We start from the raw sequence: 19,655 nt of genomic DNA on the forward strand, positions 1-19,655 counted from the left end.
CGGCCAACCACTCCCCTGTCACCACCCACAAACGGCACTTCCTATGAATCAACATCGAAGGTCTCTGCTGGCTCCCTGCGTACTCTGAGAGAGCCCTTACCGTACTCAGCGACCTGTTCGCGCAGTGCGATGCATATGCATGTGCAGATCGCAACCATCGGCTCGCACCGTGCGTTCTTTCACTTGCGTTGCTTGCTGAATCAGGCCCGCTGTGCATTGTAAGAATGTGTCTGTCCTATTTGTGCTTCTAACGAAATGAGCTTAATCCACTGTGAGTGTTGTTTACAGGAGTGTTGTGTTTTCCTCTCCACAGATTTTGGGTCATGCTCCGATATTCTAGAAGGTCCTCAGAATGTTACTGTCCTCACAGGCGCTAATGCCAGCTTCCAGTGCACTGTAAAGGAGGGATGGAAAACTGTGTCATGGAATCTAGGAAACATCTTTGTTGTCAATATCACACCCGAGGGGACCACTGTGGGTAACGATAACATATATGTACGGAACAGCACCAATGCCGTCAATGGAGCATTCACCTCAGAGATAACGCTGATCAATGTCAATAAAACTAACTCCGGAACCGTAACATGTAGCAGCCTCTCTGCATCGTATCGGGAAGCCTACCTCTCTGTTCAGGGTGTGTATTATGATCTCACTTTTTACAATTTTTCGGGTTATTTCGTTTTCTCTATATGTGTATCGAAGTTTTTCCAACATAACAAAAGCTCCCATCACTATTGCTCACATGCTGTATACACATTATTCTATGTATAAATGCAATCTGTCTGCAAAAGGGGGGGGGGGGGGAATCATCTTTTCACTATGAAATAAATAAAAAAAAGGAAATGAAAATATTTACAGGATAAAAATAGCCAAAACCTAAAACTGAAATCTCTATTGGGCCCCCACTTTCAGTATAGAGATGGGCGCGGACCCCTGTGTTTTGGTTTTAGCAAAACAACTCTCAAATGTTATGGGTTTATTTTTTTTAAAAACAGGGCCATAACTAGGGTGGTGCGACCTGTGCCATGGCACAGGCTATCGCAGGACCGGGGGCACTGTTTGGGCCTGTCAATCTTCCTGTTTATTATCATTCCTCTTCTTTTATCCCCAGCATCTCCTGGTCTCCACTATCTCTTCCCTGGCCCTTACCCATGAGGCCAAGGCCCTTTTTCAGGTGCACTATCTGATGTCCCAATTTAAAAATTGGGGGGAGGGGAGGGGAGGGGGCGTCAATGCTCTCTCTGGCACATGACTCCAAAAAGTCTAGTTACGGCTCTGGGAAAAACCACCCTCAAGTGTTTTGGTTCAGTTTTGGTTTTGGAATTCTTTCAAATTTATTTGACCAGACCAGGCTAAAAGGTCCAGAGCTGGTTATGGGTTTAGAGGGAAAGGGACTCCACACTGTTTTTTACCTTTATTTGTGTAACTATTTAGCTGCTTTTAAGCCTAAGAAGCTTGCACAGATCATAGTGCTCTGAGCCTGCTTCTTTTTTATATATGTTTTTTAGATTCGATTTGCATCCTGTTCAAAACCAAAAGCAAATACGCCTACCAAATCTGTCTCACATCGATATCCCTGGTTCTGAGCAAAGTATTTTCTAACAGCACTTCCCATTATTAGTGTGAAAATGCATTAACTGTTTAACTGGAACACTATAATAATCTGCTTCTCAAAAGAGAGCAGGAAATCTCCAAGGGGCCTATTTACTAAACCTAACTCCCCCAACCACCAGCCACCATAGAATGCATTAACAGCAGTTTCCACATGATTCACCTACCCCCTGCTATGTACCAAAACAGAACACCAGATATAGCATAGAAATCTACTAACGCAGGATACAGCATTACCCATTTGTTTTCATTGGGCTGTGTTCTTCTCTAGTAGATCAAGGTCTTCATAGCTTAATAACCAGATAGCTAATACTATCTTCAGGTTGCTTCAACAAGAGCCACGGATTAATAAATATTGGTGAAAAAAACATCATTCCAAATTGCTGTGATATGCAGCGATATGGGATGTCCGTTTTCAGAGGGCCCAATGCAAAGATTTATAAATAGACCCCCAAATGTTGTTTAGAACCCTTGGCATGTCTCGGGGTTCCAAATGACGTTAATATACATAATATATTTGTAACATTCCCAACATTTTGTCCCTTTTGCAGTCAAAGGATCCGTACAGATAACAAATGGGAGCGTCACTGTGAAACCAAACACCACAATAAGCATGATCTGCAATGCCGCAAATTGGATTCCAGCTCCGACCATCACTTGGAAAATGAACAATACTTTAGCGAGCAATTTATATTACTTCACGGTCTACACTACAGGAGCAGAAGGCAGTGTCACAGCAGTAAGCAATTTTACAATCAGACCAGAAGGGGATATGGATTTAACCTGCCTGGCCTCAATATCAACTCTGCCTGAACCGCAGTCTGCTACAGTCCATGTGGCAGTACGGGAACAACAAACCCAAGGTGAGTGCGTCTGATGGGAAAGACCTTTATTGTCAATTTTGGAACTGGGGGGAGGGGCGGGCGAGGATCCCCACAATGTTTTTTTTTTTGTTTTTTTTTGTTTTTTTTACTGATTTTAAAGATTCTAGTGATCTGTGCAGTGATTGAAAACCGCGGACGATTTACAGCAGATTCCCGTCGGTTTTATGGGAAGGATTATGGAATAGGGGCTAAAAAAAACCAATGTGCATCAACGGTGGATTTACAATGACAGTCAAAACTGATGCTCAGTAAATACTGTATTTTTGGACGATGTACAGTAGCTGATACAAGTCCCTAAATTTGTGCATAGACTACACACGTACAGAAACTTACATTTGTCCCGATTTCCCGGCTAACTGTAGTCTTTGTACGGTAGATCATGGCTGGGGCTTGGGCAGTGCCTAATTTGTCATGTAATCATTTAAGGAAAAAAATAATAATTATCTAAATTTTTGTTTGAAAGTTTTTTTCACATTAGTTTAAATCAGGGGTGGGGAACCTTTTTCCCGCTGAGGGCCATTTTGATATATGTAACATTATTTGCGGGCCGGGTGCAGGCCACGCCTCCTCCATGTGATGTCACACATGGGCGGGCGCACAATCGCCGGTGATTACAGCAATTACTGGAGCATCCTGAGGATGCTCTGGGGAGCTGTAAGGGCAGCAGTGTGACTGTCTAAAGCGCCCTAAGGACGCTCCAGGTGGCCCTGCTGCATAGATTTTGGCTGCAGACACCTGTTGACCATCTTAAAGATATCCTCAAAATTTAAATAGGGGGCTGTGCTATTGACACAGATGCATGCACAGATCAGTGAGATCCATGCATGCATCTGTGTGTAAAAAGCAAAGTGTTAAAATAAAAAATTACTTGGGATCCCCAAATAAAAAGATCAACCAGCACCGGACCTTTCAGAGCCAGTCCTGGTTGTGAAAATATTGGGGAAAAACTGAGTAAGGGTAACCAGCACCGGACTCTTTCTAGCGGAGGTGTAATGCCACAGCCAGGGAACCCCTTCACCGTGTCCCCTGGCCAAAGCATTACACCTGACTCCTAGTCTTCCCAGGCCTGGGATCCCTGGGGAGGTGGGGTCCCCCCCAATAAAGGGGTCTCCCCTCTCCAGGGCACCCCAAGCCTGGATTGATAACCCGGGGCTATCCCCGGCAAACATTCCCCTGCATGCTGGTACTTGCAGAACCACAAGTACCAGCATGCGGGACATTAAGGGCCTGCTTGTACATGTAGTTGACCTGCAAAATAAATATTAAAATAGACACAAACACTGTGACAGTATAATTTTATTATAACATACATGCACACTCACATGTACTCACCTACAATTCCTGGACACGCCCTCTTCTCCATGTAGGCATTCACCGTCTTCTTAAAACAAAGAACAGCAAGTCCTGAGCCACAAACTGTACCATCCTCTAAGGAGGGCACTTCCTGAATGACAGCTCCTGTCTCTCAGCCAATGAATGGTCCAAACCATTGACCTCAATGGTGAGAACCGCTAGGTTGCTAAAGGTTACCTAACAGTTCTCACCATTGAAGTCATTGGTGGGAAGTGCTCACTGGCTGAGAGCGTTGGAGGCTCACCTCTCTCAGCCTATGAATACTCAGCGCCGGCATTTCTATAGAGAAATGGAGAAATGCTGCGGCTGAGCTGTCATCCTAGAGGATGGTACTTATGTTCGTGAAATCGGGACTTGCTGCTTTGTTTTAAGAAGACGATGGATGCTTACATGCAGGGCTTAAAGTGGTCCTGGAGAGGTGGTGGAACTCATCTCTCATGCCACGTACTCCCCACTCTACCCCCGCCACTCCAGTGTGACTTGTCAAAACAAGTGTGAAAACTGTTCTTTACACACAGTTGTGTATAGGAAACTGTAAAGTGAATGGTTTGAGGCTGCCTAGGCCCCCAGATGCTTTTGGGGGTATGACAGTGTGAAATACATTTTAGATGTTTGTTTTTTTTAGCACTCCTGCAATCAGTTGAGACTACAATGTTAGATCACTTAAAAGATTAAAAAAAAGTTCTATATCATCAGTGATATTTTTCTGCCGTGCCTCTGATTTTTTTATGGGGTCTCCACAATCTAGTCTATGTCACTTGGATGCCTAATGTTTTTTTGCAACCCCTATGTATTGCCTTCGCTTGATCCTTTCCTTACCTGGTTTCTCTGAAATGAGGGACCTCTGAAGAAATTGAGCCTCCCTAGGCACAGTTAGTGGCTCTCTGTCTGTGAGACTTCTGTGCAGGGACTTGGTGGGGGTGGAACTAGTTCCACCTACCATTAGAGGTGACGGAACTCAGGGCCTGATTCAGACCCGCTCGTAAGCGTCCGCACGCTCGCTCTGAGTGATGGTAGCACAACTGCGCATGCGTGTGGTTCGCAATGCGCACGCGCAAACCAGTCATTGCGGTCGGAAATCGTGCACTCGTAAAACACAGAGGGGCTGCTATTTTGAGCGACAGAATGTGCTGTTTGTGGGTGGTAACGGGGGAAGGTGCTTGAAAACGGGGGAGTGGTTGTGCGAATGCAGGCGTGCCCAACGGTCAAAAGGGCGTTTAATGGGAGTGCATAATTAGCAAAGGAGCGTCATCGACCACGTCACTTGGTTGTCTTTTAGCCTGAACTGCTCGCAGTGATTACGGGACGTAAATCCTACCTCAAGCACTGCGAGCAGTTCAGATGCCTTTCGATGTTCCCAATTAATCTAATAAAAACAGGAGATGATGTTGATTTAACAACCAGGTCTGGCTCTGTAAAGTCCGGGGATGGTTGTGCTTTTAGGGGGGGACCCCACGCTATTTTTTATTTTATTTTTCACTTTACAAGCTTTTTACACAGATGCATGCACGGAGCTCACTGATCTGTGCATGTATCTGTGTCTAAAGCAGGTATGATAAGGGAGTGGGAATGCCTGTGAAGGGACGGCCGCAATGTGCAGGTCTGAACAACATATCGTTTGTCGTTCGGTAGTGCGTACACACTGCACGATAACGGGAATCGTTAACAAGATTGACAGATCTTTCTGCATGAACAAAAGATCTGAAGATGCGACCGGCAGGTGCAGGCATCAGGATCGAGATAGAGCATACACACTGGATGCGTCAGAATCAACCAAATCACTCACGATATGGTCTAGTGTGTAGCGGCCTTTTGCCAAAAAAGGTCCAGAGTTGGTTATTGATTTAAGGGGTGACCCCACACATTTTTTCAAAAATGTTTAAAATATTTAATTGCTTTTAGGTCTAAGAAGCCTGCACAGATCAAAGTGGACTGTGCAGTGCTTCTCCCAAACTCGCCTTCCTCAGACAGGTCTATTGTCTGGTTGAGTTTTTGGTCGATTTTCAGTTGATTTCTAAACCGACCGTTAGTAAATCTCTGGTCTCTATTTTATTCTATGTCAAAGTATCGATGGTTGGTCCGATGTTGTAAAGTGTTGTAAAGTCAAATTTTTGTTTGATTTGACGACGATTTTGATTTGAGCAAATCTCTTCTTTGCAAAATCGGTGGAAAATCGTCCAAAAATCGACCAAAAATTAACATCGACCAAAAATCTACCAGTAAATTTGTCCCCATGGGTTTCGCTTTTAATCCAATTCCATTTAAATAGTGCAAAATTTCACCTGGACATACCATGCAGGGAAAATACTGACTACTTTTTACACTGAGATTTAGGGGTAAATTTACTAAGAATCGTGTCTGGTTGAGATGGGAATTGGTGTGTTTGGCCATTTTTTACCACTTGCAAAATTGTTAAAGGCAAACTCGGGTGAGAAACCATGAAACTCTCTTTAAAACACTGGTGAAAACACAAAGAGAAATAAATACACCATCGGCCAAACTCGCAGGTACTTTCCGTAGACAGGAATACAACACAGGAATTTACCAAGAATCGTGATTATAATCACGGGTGTAAACTCTGGGCCTTATTCAGATCCGCTCGCGAGCACTGAGCGCTCACAAGCGGGACGATGGTGCCCAAGTGTGCATGCGCACGACAGAGGCGCATCCGTCGTGCGCATGCGCGAGACCCGAATAACGACGTCCAAGCCGTCGTTAAGGGTCTCGCACCCGAGGGGGCGTGCTGTCGATGGTGTTTGACAGCACGTCCCCTTTGGTGGGCGTGCCAGGGGCGTGGCTGCCCAGACGGAGGCGTTCCCATGGGAACGCCTACCGTCTGGGTCCGGCCCCGCTGACATCACTAGTGATGTCAGTAGGAATGCTTTTGGCTCTGATAGAGCCAAAAGCACTCCTGGGCTTGCGGCAGCGAGACCCTACCGCAGGGTTTCGTTGCAAGCCCGATGGTCGCGATGGTCTTGACCATCGCAACCATCATTTTGGCCGCTCGCTAAAGCTGTGGGTGGTCACCCACAGCTATGCGAGCGGCCAGGGGGCCGCTCCAAAAAGGAGCAGGCACGGCCCTGATTCAGAGCGAGCGCTTTGTCAGAGCGTCCGGCTCTGAATCAGGGCCTCTGTACTACAGAAACATACACAGATCAGTGTAGTCCATACTTGCCAACTCTCCCTGATTGTCAGGGAGACTCCCTGAAATAGTAGCAATCTCCCTGAAGAGTCCAGTAATCTCCCTGATTGCACCTTACCCACATTATGAAGCTGTTATATAAAAAAAAACAGAGATATATACATTCCAATTGGATCATTAGTATCATTTCCCTGCATTGGTTATAAGACACAATGGCCCTCATTCAGAGCCACTCGCTAGCGGCAGTACGCTCGTTCCGAGCGATGTTCGCACATCTGCGCATGCGTACGGTTTTTAGTACGCATGCGCGAACCAGTCAGTGCGGCCGAAAATCGTTGGTACGCAATATAGCGAGGGCCTGCTATTTTGAGTGACAGAATGAGGCATATGTGGGTGGTAACAGGGGAAGGTGCTTGAAAACGGGGAGTGGAGATCCGAACGCAGGCGTGCTTAAAGGTCAAAACGGGCGTTTTAAGGGAGTGCATAATTAATACAGCAGCGTCATTGACCACGTCACTTGGTTTTTTTTAACTCAGAACTGCTCGCAAAATAGCGGTTGAAAACACCAACCACAAGAATAGCGAGCAGTTCATACGCTGTACGATGTACTCGATTAATCTAATAAATAGCGGACATGACGTATGGTGCGTGCGGCCAGGGGGCGTTTTTATCAAAAAAACGAGCGTATGTTTTGCTCGCTCGTTCAGACTTAGAGGTGGGAACAGACTGCAATTTGCGAACGGATCATTTGAATAGCCACCCCTTGTTTTTGAACGAACGACCACAAATAGCGAACGGCTCTGAATCAGGCCCAATGATCCCTATAGCTACATGCATTTTCTGAGAAGTATCAGTGTGTTTTCATCAACAAGTAGATCTTACTAACTGCTTTGGGGCTCATTTACATTTGGACGTAAATCAATTTTATGACACGCCTCTCAGATGTAGTAGTACACGCCCACTTTACCGCCGCGCTCATAGGTGCTGCTTTCATAATCTCCCTGAAATGCTTTTTCAAAAGTAGGCAAGTATGGTGTGATCCATGTCCGTTTCTGCCTGTAAATAATCTAAAAAGGGTTAAATGTTAAAAAAAAAAAAGACATGGGGTTCCCCATATTTCTAAAACCAGCACCAAACTAGCTGGAGTGTAATGCAACAGCTAGGGGACCCTTTCACCGGGTCAACCCAGCCGAAACATTAACCCCCCAAACTAGTCAGCCCAGGCTGTGGATCACAGAACAGGTGGGGACCCCCCCCCCAATAAAGGGGTGCCTATCTCCTCAGCACCCCAGGCCTAGGCTGAAGCCCGGGGCTCTTCCCTGCACCCCTGGCCTGTGGGTGCAAGAGAAATAGTGTTAATAAAAGATGGGTACTATTGTTTTACAGTGGGACTACAGGTGCCAGTACCTGCCCTTTGGCACTTGTGGAGCTACAAGTGCCAGCAAGAGGACGGCACCGACACCCCCACTGTAAAGAAAATAGTAAAACAAACACAGTACACACACACAAGTACAATTATATTACACACAAACCACACTCACACATACATATCTTGTCACCGGTGATTGGTCCCCATGTCCAGTAGAAATCCATGGTTATCCCTAAAAATTAAATGCTCACCTACCTCCTGGCGCAGGTTGGTCATCTTCTCCAGTGGAGTCCCGGCCCGGCACGCTGGCACCTGTAGTCCCACTGTAAAAAACAATAGTACCCATCTATTATTATTTTATTATTGGGCTGACTAGTTTGGGGTGTTAATGCTTTGGGTGACCCAGTGAAAGGGTCCCCTGGCTGAGGCATTACACTCCATCTAGTTTGAGTCCAGTGCTGGTTTTAAAATACAGGCAACCCCGCACCATTTTTCCCCATATTTTTAAAACCAAGACTGGCTTAGGAGCCTGGGGCTAGTTATGCTTTTGGGGGGACACCACGCGGTTCTATTTCTGATTTTTCCACTTTTTTTCCACTATACACGCATGCAGTCTGCACTTATCTCACTGATATGTGCAGGCTGCATGTTCGGGAGTGTTTGACTGCGGTCAGACAGGGAACTCGGGGAGAAACTTGATCACATAAATCATCGAAAAACACAATTCAGCAAAACAGGTATCTTGGTAAATTTTTAGTGTTTCAGCTGTCAAAGCTCCACCGTGTTTCAGCGATGCTGTGAGTGTATCAACTCGGACCAGAAATGATTCTTAGTAAATTTACTCTTTAGAGTTGAGGTGGGATGTGGTCCTTCCCAAATCTACTGTAAATTTGTACACAAATTTTATATTTGCCCACAAACCGAAGCCCCCGCTCTCTTTCTACGGTGCAACATGATTTTGCCATGGTGCAAAGTTTACTCTTAAATCTACATATTTTATATATAATATTGTAAGTGCTTTTATGTTTCTTTTTCCTGTTAGCAATAGGGTACAGGAATGCCCTCAATTGCAAGATCATAAATATAACAAGTTTTTCTTATGTAATATGTTGACATTTACACAACATACCTGAAATACTGTGTGATATTAAAAATATATTTTTAAATTTTCACCTCTACTTACGTAACTATTTTCAGTGTCCACAAGAGGGTGATAACTTACTGAATATTAATCAGACATGATATACGTATGAATAAGAAGAGGTTGGTGATCTGTAGTAATTTAGGGTCACAAATTCACAAGGTGATTAAACAACAAGTTTACCTATTATACAAAAAAAAGATAAAAATACATCAAAATACTGTAAGAACAGGCATATCATTTCTACTTAGAGCCTTACCGTTATGACAGTATTTGCCCCAGTTGGTGAGGTCCTAATACTGAGTAACAGGCAGTTCTGACCTCTGAGTGCGGCACCGTTCTGAGGGGGTCATTCAGACCCGTTCGCGAGCAAAGGATGCTCGCAAACGGGTCGATGTTGCCCCACTGCACATGCGCATGAAGGAGGGAGCTACGTCGTGCGCATGCGTGAGACCTGGACTGCGACAGCCAAGCTGTCGCTCCGTGTCTTGCACCAAAGGGGGCGTGCTGTCGATGTTGATTGACAGCACGCCCCCTTTGGTGGGCGTTCCGGGGGTGTGGCGGCCAGACGGAGGCGTTCCCATGGGAACGCCTACCGTCTGAAGCCGCCCCACTGACATCACTAGTGATGTCAGTGGGAGTGATTTTGGCTCTGATAGAGCCAAAATCACTCCAGGGCTTGCGGCAGCGAGACCCTACCGCAGGGTCTCCGTCGCAAGCCCGATGGTGGCGATGGTCTTGACCATCGCGACCATCATCATGGACGCTCGCTATAGCTGTGGGTGGTCACCCACAGCTATACGAGCGTCCAGGAGGACGCTCCATTTTCATGGAGGAGGGCCCTGATTCAGAGCGAGCGCTCTGGTCAGAGCGTCCGGCTCTGAATCAGGCCCTGAGTGTGAATGGATTACTTACAAACGGAATGTTAATGCAACTGTATGGATGCCCTGACGCGTACACATCGCACCTGCCCAATAATTCCATGCGCTGATGTCATCAGTATGATGGGCACCTACAACTGAAACAGTCATCCCCTTCGCATACACGCCACTCCATATGTATGTCATCACGGTTTAGCCAAAAGCACATTGTTTCTTTAAAAGGATTTTTTGTTTTTCAAAGGGATTACCCATGTTTTTATACAGGGAACATGATGCAATAGCCCTTTATGTTCATTATAATGTTTTCCAGGAAGTTCCTCTTCCCTGAGTCAGACGGACATAATACTCATCGCTGTCTTCAGTGCCATCGGCGGGTTGTTGCTGCTGATTGTCATTATCACAATAATAGTGATATTTTGTTGCAAAAAGAAAGACAGAGGTAAGTACTGTTAGCTCTTTTATTGTCCATTGCCATAAAAGAATACGTCTAGAGAACGTCTGAAAATGGGCGATATAACAAAGGAGAGAAGCCAGTGTGCAGTCTCCGTGCTGGACTTCCCCTCTCTCACTGGCACAAGTCTCTACTACACTGTGGTACTGTTCCAGATTCTACTGCACATGCTCCAATCTCAGGGGAAATAACCCAGGGGCCCGCATGCACCACACACCATACTCACATTACAGATACACCTTACCTCCCGTCATTTCACTTATCGTAATCAGGTGTGGCCTCATGGTGAGGGGCGTGGTCTCACGGAACACCCCAATTTTGTCACTCTGGGGGAGTGGCCAGCACTGGCGAAGATGCTGAGCTAACCCCAGCGACTCTTCACAAACTGTGTAGATGGCGTCCGCATGTGCACGGCATATACTCACCCGCTGCTATGCAGATCAGGGGCGTGTGTTCCCCCCATTGTCTCAACCCCCACCGCAGGAAACTGTGGTACTGTCCCACTCAAAGTAGGACAGTTGGGAGGTATGGATACACCCATGTGTCTGGGTATGATTTTATATGTTTCTCTTGCAAAATTAAATTCCTCACACACCTATTACTGTTTAGGGAACAGTGCCATACTGTATACTATATATGGGGTTATTTTTATTTTATGAATAGAGGTTATATGCTGTTTAATTCAATTTATACTTATAGTTACTTTTATGAACCTAGGATAAACAAACATAGTAATTAGAATATAGCTACACTTTATCTATCTCCTATCTATCTATCTCATATCTATCTCATATCTACCTATCTATCTCCTATCTATCTATCTATCCATCTATCTCATATATATATATATATATATATATATATATCATATCTATCTATCTATCTATCCATCCCATATCTATCTATCTATCTATCTATCTATCTATCTATCTATCTATCTATCTATCTATCTATCTCATATTCTCTATCTATCTATCTATCCATCTCATATCTATCTATCTATCTATCTATCTATCTATCTATCTATCTATCTATCTATCTATCTATCTATCTCATATCTATCTATCTATCTCATATCTATCTATCTATCTATCTCATATCTATCTATCTATCTATCTCATATCTATCTATCTATCTCATATCTATCTATCTATCTATCTATCTATCTCATATCTATCTATCTATCTATCTATCTATCTATCCATCTCATATCTATCTATCTCATATCTATCTATCTCATATCTATCTATCTCATATCTATCTATCTATCTCATATCTATCTAATATTCTCTATCTATCTATCTCATAGTCTCTATCTATCTATCTATCTATCTATCTATCTATCTATCTCATATCTATCTATCCATCTCATATCTATTTATCTATCTATCTATCTATCTCAAATCTATCTATCTATCTATATATCTATCTACTATCTATCTGTCTGTCTATCTATCTACAATAAATATACATAGTATAACTGTATTATTACTTCACTGAGGGTCCATTCATAATGTTAATTATCGAGGACCAGACGGCCTCTGATATTTAAGCGCCCAACTCGCTGTGAGTAGCAGTGGTGGATACAAATTCACTGGAGTAATTTAACATTGTTCTGGTGCGAGTGCGGAAACAGCTGATCTGAAAATTAACGTTCCCCTTCACTACTACTTTTGTGTCAGTGTAACTTAGCACTGTGAATGTGACTCGCAGTGCTAGTGCACCTAGCCCGGTATCTAGCGGAAGGAGTTGTACAGAGTCAGAGAGATTCAAAAGGATCCCTCTTCGCAACCTGGAACTCGTTCCTATAGGTAAGGAGCGGGAGAGCAGGAACAAACACTATCTGAAGACGGCGAATTCTCTCGCAGTCAGGCTCCAAAAAGATTATATTTTTGGATCTTGATGAATTTAAGTGATGAAGAATAGACCCCTGAGGAGCAGATGTATGAATTATCTGGTTCTGGACCTGATGATTATAATTTCTTATTGCCGATATTCAAAACAGTAAAAAATTATACAGTAGATCACCAGGATGTATTAGAATACACCCGCGGAGACTTGGGCTCCAAAAGGATTCCATGTGTTACAAGTGACCGTGCATAACGGTGGGTTTCGTTCTGATCGGAATGAAATAGTACACACATGTGACCAATATGAGTGAGTACAAATGAACACACTTTATTTACAAGTAACAAACAAACAATAAACAAACAACATACAAAGTATAGAGTATACTCAACTTTTGTCTATGTATTCAGATGACACCGGTAAATCATCATCTTCAGCATAAGATGTACTTCATCTTATCTTCTCTCTGGGGAGCCCTCATTTTCCAACGCCCAGATAATTAAATTTACATTGCAGGCACCTCTACTGCAGAGTCTTAGGTCCATACATGAGCTAATGGGTCCTTTGTGTACCTCTGGTTTTTATACCCTAGTCTGGGGTGTTGGCTTTCCGGATATTAAGCCCATATCAATTACATACAGTGCTAGGTATCAAGCACTCATTGGTCCAGCATAGCATTGACCAAACTTTTCTCTATTGCACATGCTCCGTAAGCACTAAGATGTTCAGACAAAGAGAATACATTTATGACGTATCCTAATGTCTGGAGATGAACTCTATTTCAAGGCTCCTTTGTATAGAGTCTGGACATCACTGTTAATTACCCATAATTCATAGCATCTCTACAAATCTTAGAGTGGAATGTGGTTCACTACTGATAAGAACATGTAGGCTATGAATGGCTCATTATACTTATAGTTGTGGAAATGGCAGGTGGGAGCTAGGCCTCAATTTATGTCTTCTTTGACCCCAAAAGGTAATTTGACCATTCTATGGTAAAACAGCAACTGTATTAAGACAATCTCATTTCAAACCTCAAAGAGGCCTAGCAAGGGGTATATATGTGTGTTACAACTTACAACTTATATGCCTATGTAGAAATTAACTATTTCACCACTGGTAACATTCCACCCTTTGATTTCTACATATCAAATATAAGGAACATGATCCCCATTGCATAATCTAAACCTCCATTGAACTTTCACTACTTATCCTAACACACTATGTAACAACATATAATATAACAAGGTTAGTACTATGATTACATATAACAAATAATATAAAATCACTAAAGCAACATTTCCATTCAGGACTTGACCACTCTGGCTGTATTGCAGAATCCTGGCAATAAGCATCACTGAACTCTTGTTTCATTTCTAACTCTCTACACATATATATATATATATATATATATATATATATATTCCTATATATCATGTGAATATTCTAATAAAACAGTGAAGAATACATATGATTATATCAAATATATCAGTTACTTATAAGATAATAATATCAGTAAAGTAAAGCAAAGTTCAGTTCAGTTCAATGACATCTTGAAAAAGTCTTGAGAATATTGGTGAGTGTGGATCCAACCAATATAAGGCACAAGTTCAGTCTTGCAGAATACACATAGATGTATGTAATGGCTGTGCTGTCACATCTTATAACTCTTTTGTCTTCGTGGACTCTCTCCTGTATAAGAAATCACTCTCAGGTCATCGCCATCTTAGACACACCTCCAGCGACGTTCTCTCACCTCCAGCGACGATCATCAATCTGTTGGCTTAGACAAAGAAACAGTGTGAGATAAACCATAACAACAAAACAAAATAAGCATTTACTTATCCTGCTGCAATTATCTCTTACACTTGTCTCTATTCTCTTCCTACTAAACATTTATTCACAACAACCTTATCATAAGTGTTTGTGTCTGTGTACCAGATATCTTACTTAAAAGTTCAACCTTTTACCACCCTCCGGTTAACAAAATATATATGTACTGTATACAGCCTGCTCTAAACACCCAACATTGTATATATATGAACATTCCTGTTTCCTAAACAACACATTCACTCATTCAATCATACTGATGTCAGTTTTGTGAATGGTATGAAGCATAGAAAACCCAATACACTCCATGTTTCTGTAAAATGGGCGTCTTTGTCTGCTTGCATCCTCTCAGACATCCCATAATATCAACAAGTCAGTCTGTGTCACATCTTCAGGAAAGTCTCTTATCTTGTATCACTCTGCTTGAGACAACTTCACTCCTGAATAACAGTGTTCTGTAGCTGTTCAGTACAGCACTCGTCCTCCATCTTATTGGTGGCAAACGATGAATTCAAATTGCCAGACTTGTGCAGTCATTTCACAGTATATGAGGCCTTTATCAGTAGCAAGCAAGGTAGGCCAGATTTCCAGTTGTTGGCAAACGTAATAGGTTTTTGCAAAGTCTCTAACCATGGTTTGGATATAAGGAATCCCATTGATTTGAGCTTGCTCGAATGCAGCGTCAGCTCCGTCATGGCTTAAGAGTTCTAGCACCATCAGTGTTGTCTTTGCGGTGAATTGCACACCATCTTCTGTGCTCAGTTCACTTGTGCACACACCATTGAAGCTGTAGGTGTGTGTATCAGCATGTCCCTCGTCGATCTTCCAGCTTTGGACAGCAGCACATATAGACTTTGTGTCAAATGTCAATTTCTCAGTGTGAAGACTTACAGGGCATCCAGTCTTGTCAGTGACTTGGAAAACAGTCATAGATGCAACAAGTTCGCTAGCCCCTTCTTCTGGCTGTCTGCTGTCAGCTTGTAAAGATAGCTGCTTTGATTCAGCAAAAATCCACAACAGTCCTTTGTGGGTGCAGAATGCACCATAGTCCATGAACCAATAATGCTCTCTGTCTTGGAAATCTTCCCACCACCGTGGAGCTGTGATCATACAGAAATCCAGTATGGACAGTTCAAACATTGGCTTAAATTTCACTCGGCCAGCAAGTAGTGCTTTGATCTCCTTAATTAGCATGAGAGTTTCTGCCGTTGTCGTTAGCAACTGTGTGTCTTTCAGCTGCTTCAAAACCTTTGGCTGGTAAGGCTTTGTAAGGAAATACACTGGGATGCGAATTTCATTACCAAACACAAAATCTGCAACTTTGTCAATACACAAACCCACAGTCAGTGTGTCTGTACTGCATGAATGCCCCTTGTGGTTAGTCAGTGTGTACCCACCAACCCCTCCTTCACAATGAACAAGTAAACCATAAACATCATTTGCAATGGATGTTTCATCAGAAAACACATCTTGTTCACTTTTTGCATTTTTAAATTCAACAATGACACGTTGATCATGCCATGTAAAAGTAATGTTGTCATGGGGGAAGTCTTCAGTCTCAGGGGCATGGTCATTAACTGAAATCCTGCCCATTTCCCACCCCTTGGCTTTGGGCAATGCCCATGTCTCATTGGGCAAGGCAAAAGGCATCATCACCACCCCTTCACTTAGCAACACCCCTCTGAATGGCCATGCAAACACATCTTTTTTTTCAATCAGTTCACAGTGAATAGCAAACGGGACAGTCCTAGACAATTCAAGCATACCATCATTCACCTCAAGAGTATCACTAACCAATGGCATGTTATCAGAAACCTCATTTGCATTCAATTTTGACTCTGATTTCTGGACATATTCCCTGCATTCATGGATTTCAACATTTTGTTCACATTTTGTAAAATCAGAAAATTTAATCACACAATCACTGGTCTGATCAAATACATATTCTGTAGTGTGAATACATTGTTTAATTTCTGTTTCAAGTTCTTTCTGCGTAACTTCACACACTTCTCTTTGTATTTCAAGCTCACAAATTTCTACACTTTCTGTGTGTAATAAATCAGCACTTATATCTGCGCTAGCTGACATCTCAACTCTTGCTTGTGAGGATTCCCTCCCCCTCCCTATGGAATTTTTTAAAGGCAAACTTTGAGAAATCTCAGGAACACATAATTGCAAAACTTCATCATCTGATGCAAAATCATTTGCTTTCAAAAACCTCATATCACTACATTGTAAAGACGTCCCCAAACATGTTGGATTAATCAGAGAATTTTTAACACATTTCTGAAATTTCACCAATTTATTCTGTAATCTATCCTTGGCATTTTTCACATGTTTCAAAAATTTGCAAAACATTTTTCTCAATTTTCTTTTTTTTTTTAAAGAAAAAGACAAAACAACATACAATGTGATTTAAGCTAAATCACCATCTTTTTTCTCATAGGAATGAGACAGAGAAAACATACACAATGCAATATACAGGTCAGCAGAGAAAAAACAAAACATCATTTTGCACTTTTTTTTACAGAATCAGTCAATTGGTCACAAACTAATTAACCCTTCCGATCCCACTTCTCGACACCAAGTGCATAACGGTGGGTTTCGTTCTGATCGGAATGAAATAGTACACATGTGACCAATATGAGTGAGTACAAATGAACACACTTTATTTACAAGTAACAAACAAACAATAAACAAACAACATACAAAGTATAGAGTATACTCAACTTTTGTCTATGTATTCAGATGACACCGGTAAATCATCATCTTCAGCATAAGATGTACTTCATCTTATCTTCTCTCTGGGGAGCCCTCGTTTTCCAACGCCCAGATAATTCAATTTACATTGCAGGCACCTCTACTGCAGAGTCTTAGGTCCATACATGAGCTAATGGGTCCTTTGTGTACCTCTGGTTTTTATACCCTAGTCTGGGGTGTTGGCTTTCCGGATATTAAGCCCATATCAATTACATACAGTGCTAGGTATCAAGCACTCATTGGTCCAGCATAGCATTGACCAAACTTTTCTCTATTGCACATGCTCCGTAAGCACTAAGATGTTCAGACAAAGAGAATACAGTAATGACGTATCCTAATGTCTGGAGATGAACTCTATTTCAAGGCTCCTTTGTATAGAGTCTGGACATCACTGTTAATTACCCATAATGCATAGCATCTCTACAAATCTTAGAGTGGAATGTGGTTCACTACTGATAAGAACATGTAGGCTATGAATGGCTCATTATACTTATAGTTGTAGAAATGGCAGGTGGGAGCTAGGCCTCAATTTATGTCTTCTTTGACCCCAAAAGGTAATTTGACCATTCTATGGTAAAACAGCAACTGTATTAAGACAATCTCATTTCAAACCTCAAAGAGGCCTAGCAAGGGGTATATATGTGTGTTACAACTTACAACTTATATGCCTATGTAGAAATTAACTATTTCACCACTGGTAACAGACCGCTAATACCATCAGGAGTAGTTCTGTACATGTGCAGTCTACTGACCATGCATGTGTAAGTGGTGAGTGCCAGTGAGGGATCCTCCGTGTGAGCATGGCCTCTGTGGAAGAGACGGCATGTCTGAGAACGCAGTCCCTATCACTGACACACCTGCGCCGCTCCCATAACACGCCCATGAGATGGAATTTTTTTACACTCAATTTAAGCCAACTCCCAGTCATTGACCAGGAATGCCCATCACTTTGCCGTCCATCTTCTGATGTCATCTGAGCTGATCACAATAGCACCTTTGTGCCTACACTCAGGGTAATTCATGCGGCATCTGGGTTTTCAGAGTTTTTTGTGCATGGGGCATGGTTTGCATCTGACTCAAAATTTTTGATAAGGGACTACTGCAAAGACTCCATTTAGTTTCTGCAGGGATGGCTTCGGCCGCCTAGGTCAGTACTGCACACGTGCGGCACCAAGATGTCTCCCAATTAGTTCCTCTGAGACCTAGGGATATTACCTCTATCACCTCTGGTCCAGCATCTAGCACCGCTACCCGCTAGAAGTATACACTCACCAGCTGGTGAGCTGTATCACATACCACTCCTCTCCATTACAACCAGTGTATCACAGTGAGTATGGCTGTACGTCACCTATCGTCTAATAAACCATCCCACTGGTTAAGCATCTTGGCTATCTGTAGAGATAAGGCATCCGCTGGTGTGTACATAACTCCGCCATACCACTGCACGTGTACACATTTCTAAAAGCTTATGGGTCCAGGCACAAAAGTGTAAAGTATTAAAGTCCCCAAGCAGTACATAGGCGGCATCTTAGTCACACACAAGACACAGACTGCGACAGGACATAGAGTGAGGACAGCACAGAGTGTTTCCAGTGCAGTCTGTCAGCACAGAAGCTAGTCAGTACACAGAAGCTGCATAAAACAGAGTGAAGACAGCACAGAGTGTTTCCAGCACAGTGTGTCAGTACAGATACTAATTAGTGTACAGAAGCTGCATAAATATGGCTGCAATAAATGTAAGCACAGGAGCTACACCCATGATGGGATTTATAAAACTGAAAAGTTCAGAAAATTACACAACAGCCTGCAAGTATGGAAATGCTATTAAAGCATGAAAGGTTGTGGAAGGTCACAGTTGGCCCAGGAACAAGTCCAAGCCCAGATGATGTTGTAAGAAACATAGGAACCATAGGCTTAAGTGTTAAGCAACATGTGTACATTATTATACATGGAAAGGAGTCAGCAAATAACATGTGGCCAGCACTGCAGACAGTGGGCCTGATTCAGACCTGCTCGCGAGCGCTGAGCACTCGCAAGCGGGTCGATGGTGCCCTAGTGCGCATGCACACGACGGAGGCTGCTCCGTTGCGCGCATGCGCGAGACCCGGCTAGTGACCGGCTCTGAATCAGGCCCAGTGTACCAAGGTGGAGGTCTCATGAGAATAATACATTTAAGATGTGTATTATAAAATACCACGTTATGTGAATGCAGTAGTATGAGTGATTATATTGACAGAATGATGTCTGTATCTCAGCAACTATTGTCTGTTGGAGTGCAAGTAGATGATGAAGAGATTGCTACAGCAATGCTACAGAACTTGACACCAGAATTTGTCTTCCTGATTGTGGCATTGGAAGCAAACACAGCAAAGTTAACCACAGAAA

General features: G+C 42.9%; 1 protein-coding gene across 1 annotated transcript in view; it reads left to right on the forward strand.

The window, feature by feature from the left end:
* The first annotated feature begins 255 nt into the window (after positions 1 to 255).
* IGSF5 (immunoglobulin superfamily member 5) overlaps positions 256 to 19,655 on the forward strand; it is a 50,927-nt gene continuing 31,527 nt past the window's right edge. Inside the window, exons 1-4 of the mRNA XM_088456951.1 lie at positions 256 to 271; positions 314 to 634; positions 2,163 to 2,474; positions 10,692 to 10,820. Coding sequence (XP_088313077.1) covers positions 256 to 271; positions 314 to 634; positions 2,163 to 2,474; positions 10,692 to 10,820 — 778 coding nt within the window. The remainder of the gene's footprint in view (positions 272 to 313; positions 635 to 2,162; positions 2,475 to 10,691; positions 10,821 to 19,655) is intronic.

Source organism: Taudactylus pleione, unplaced genomic scaffold, assembly GCF_031769625.1.
Source record: "Taudactylus pleione unplaced genomic scaffold, aTauple2 ptg000729l, whole genome shotgun sequence".
Taxonomy (NCBI): domain Eukaryota; kingdom Metazoa; phylum Chordata; class Amphibia; order Anura; family Myobatrachidae; genus Taudactylus; species Taudactylus pleione.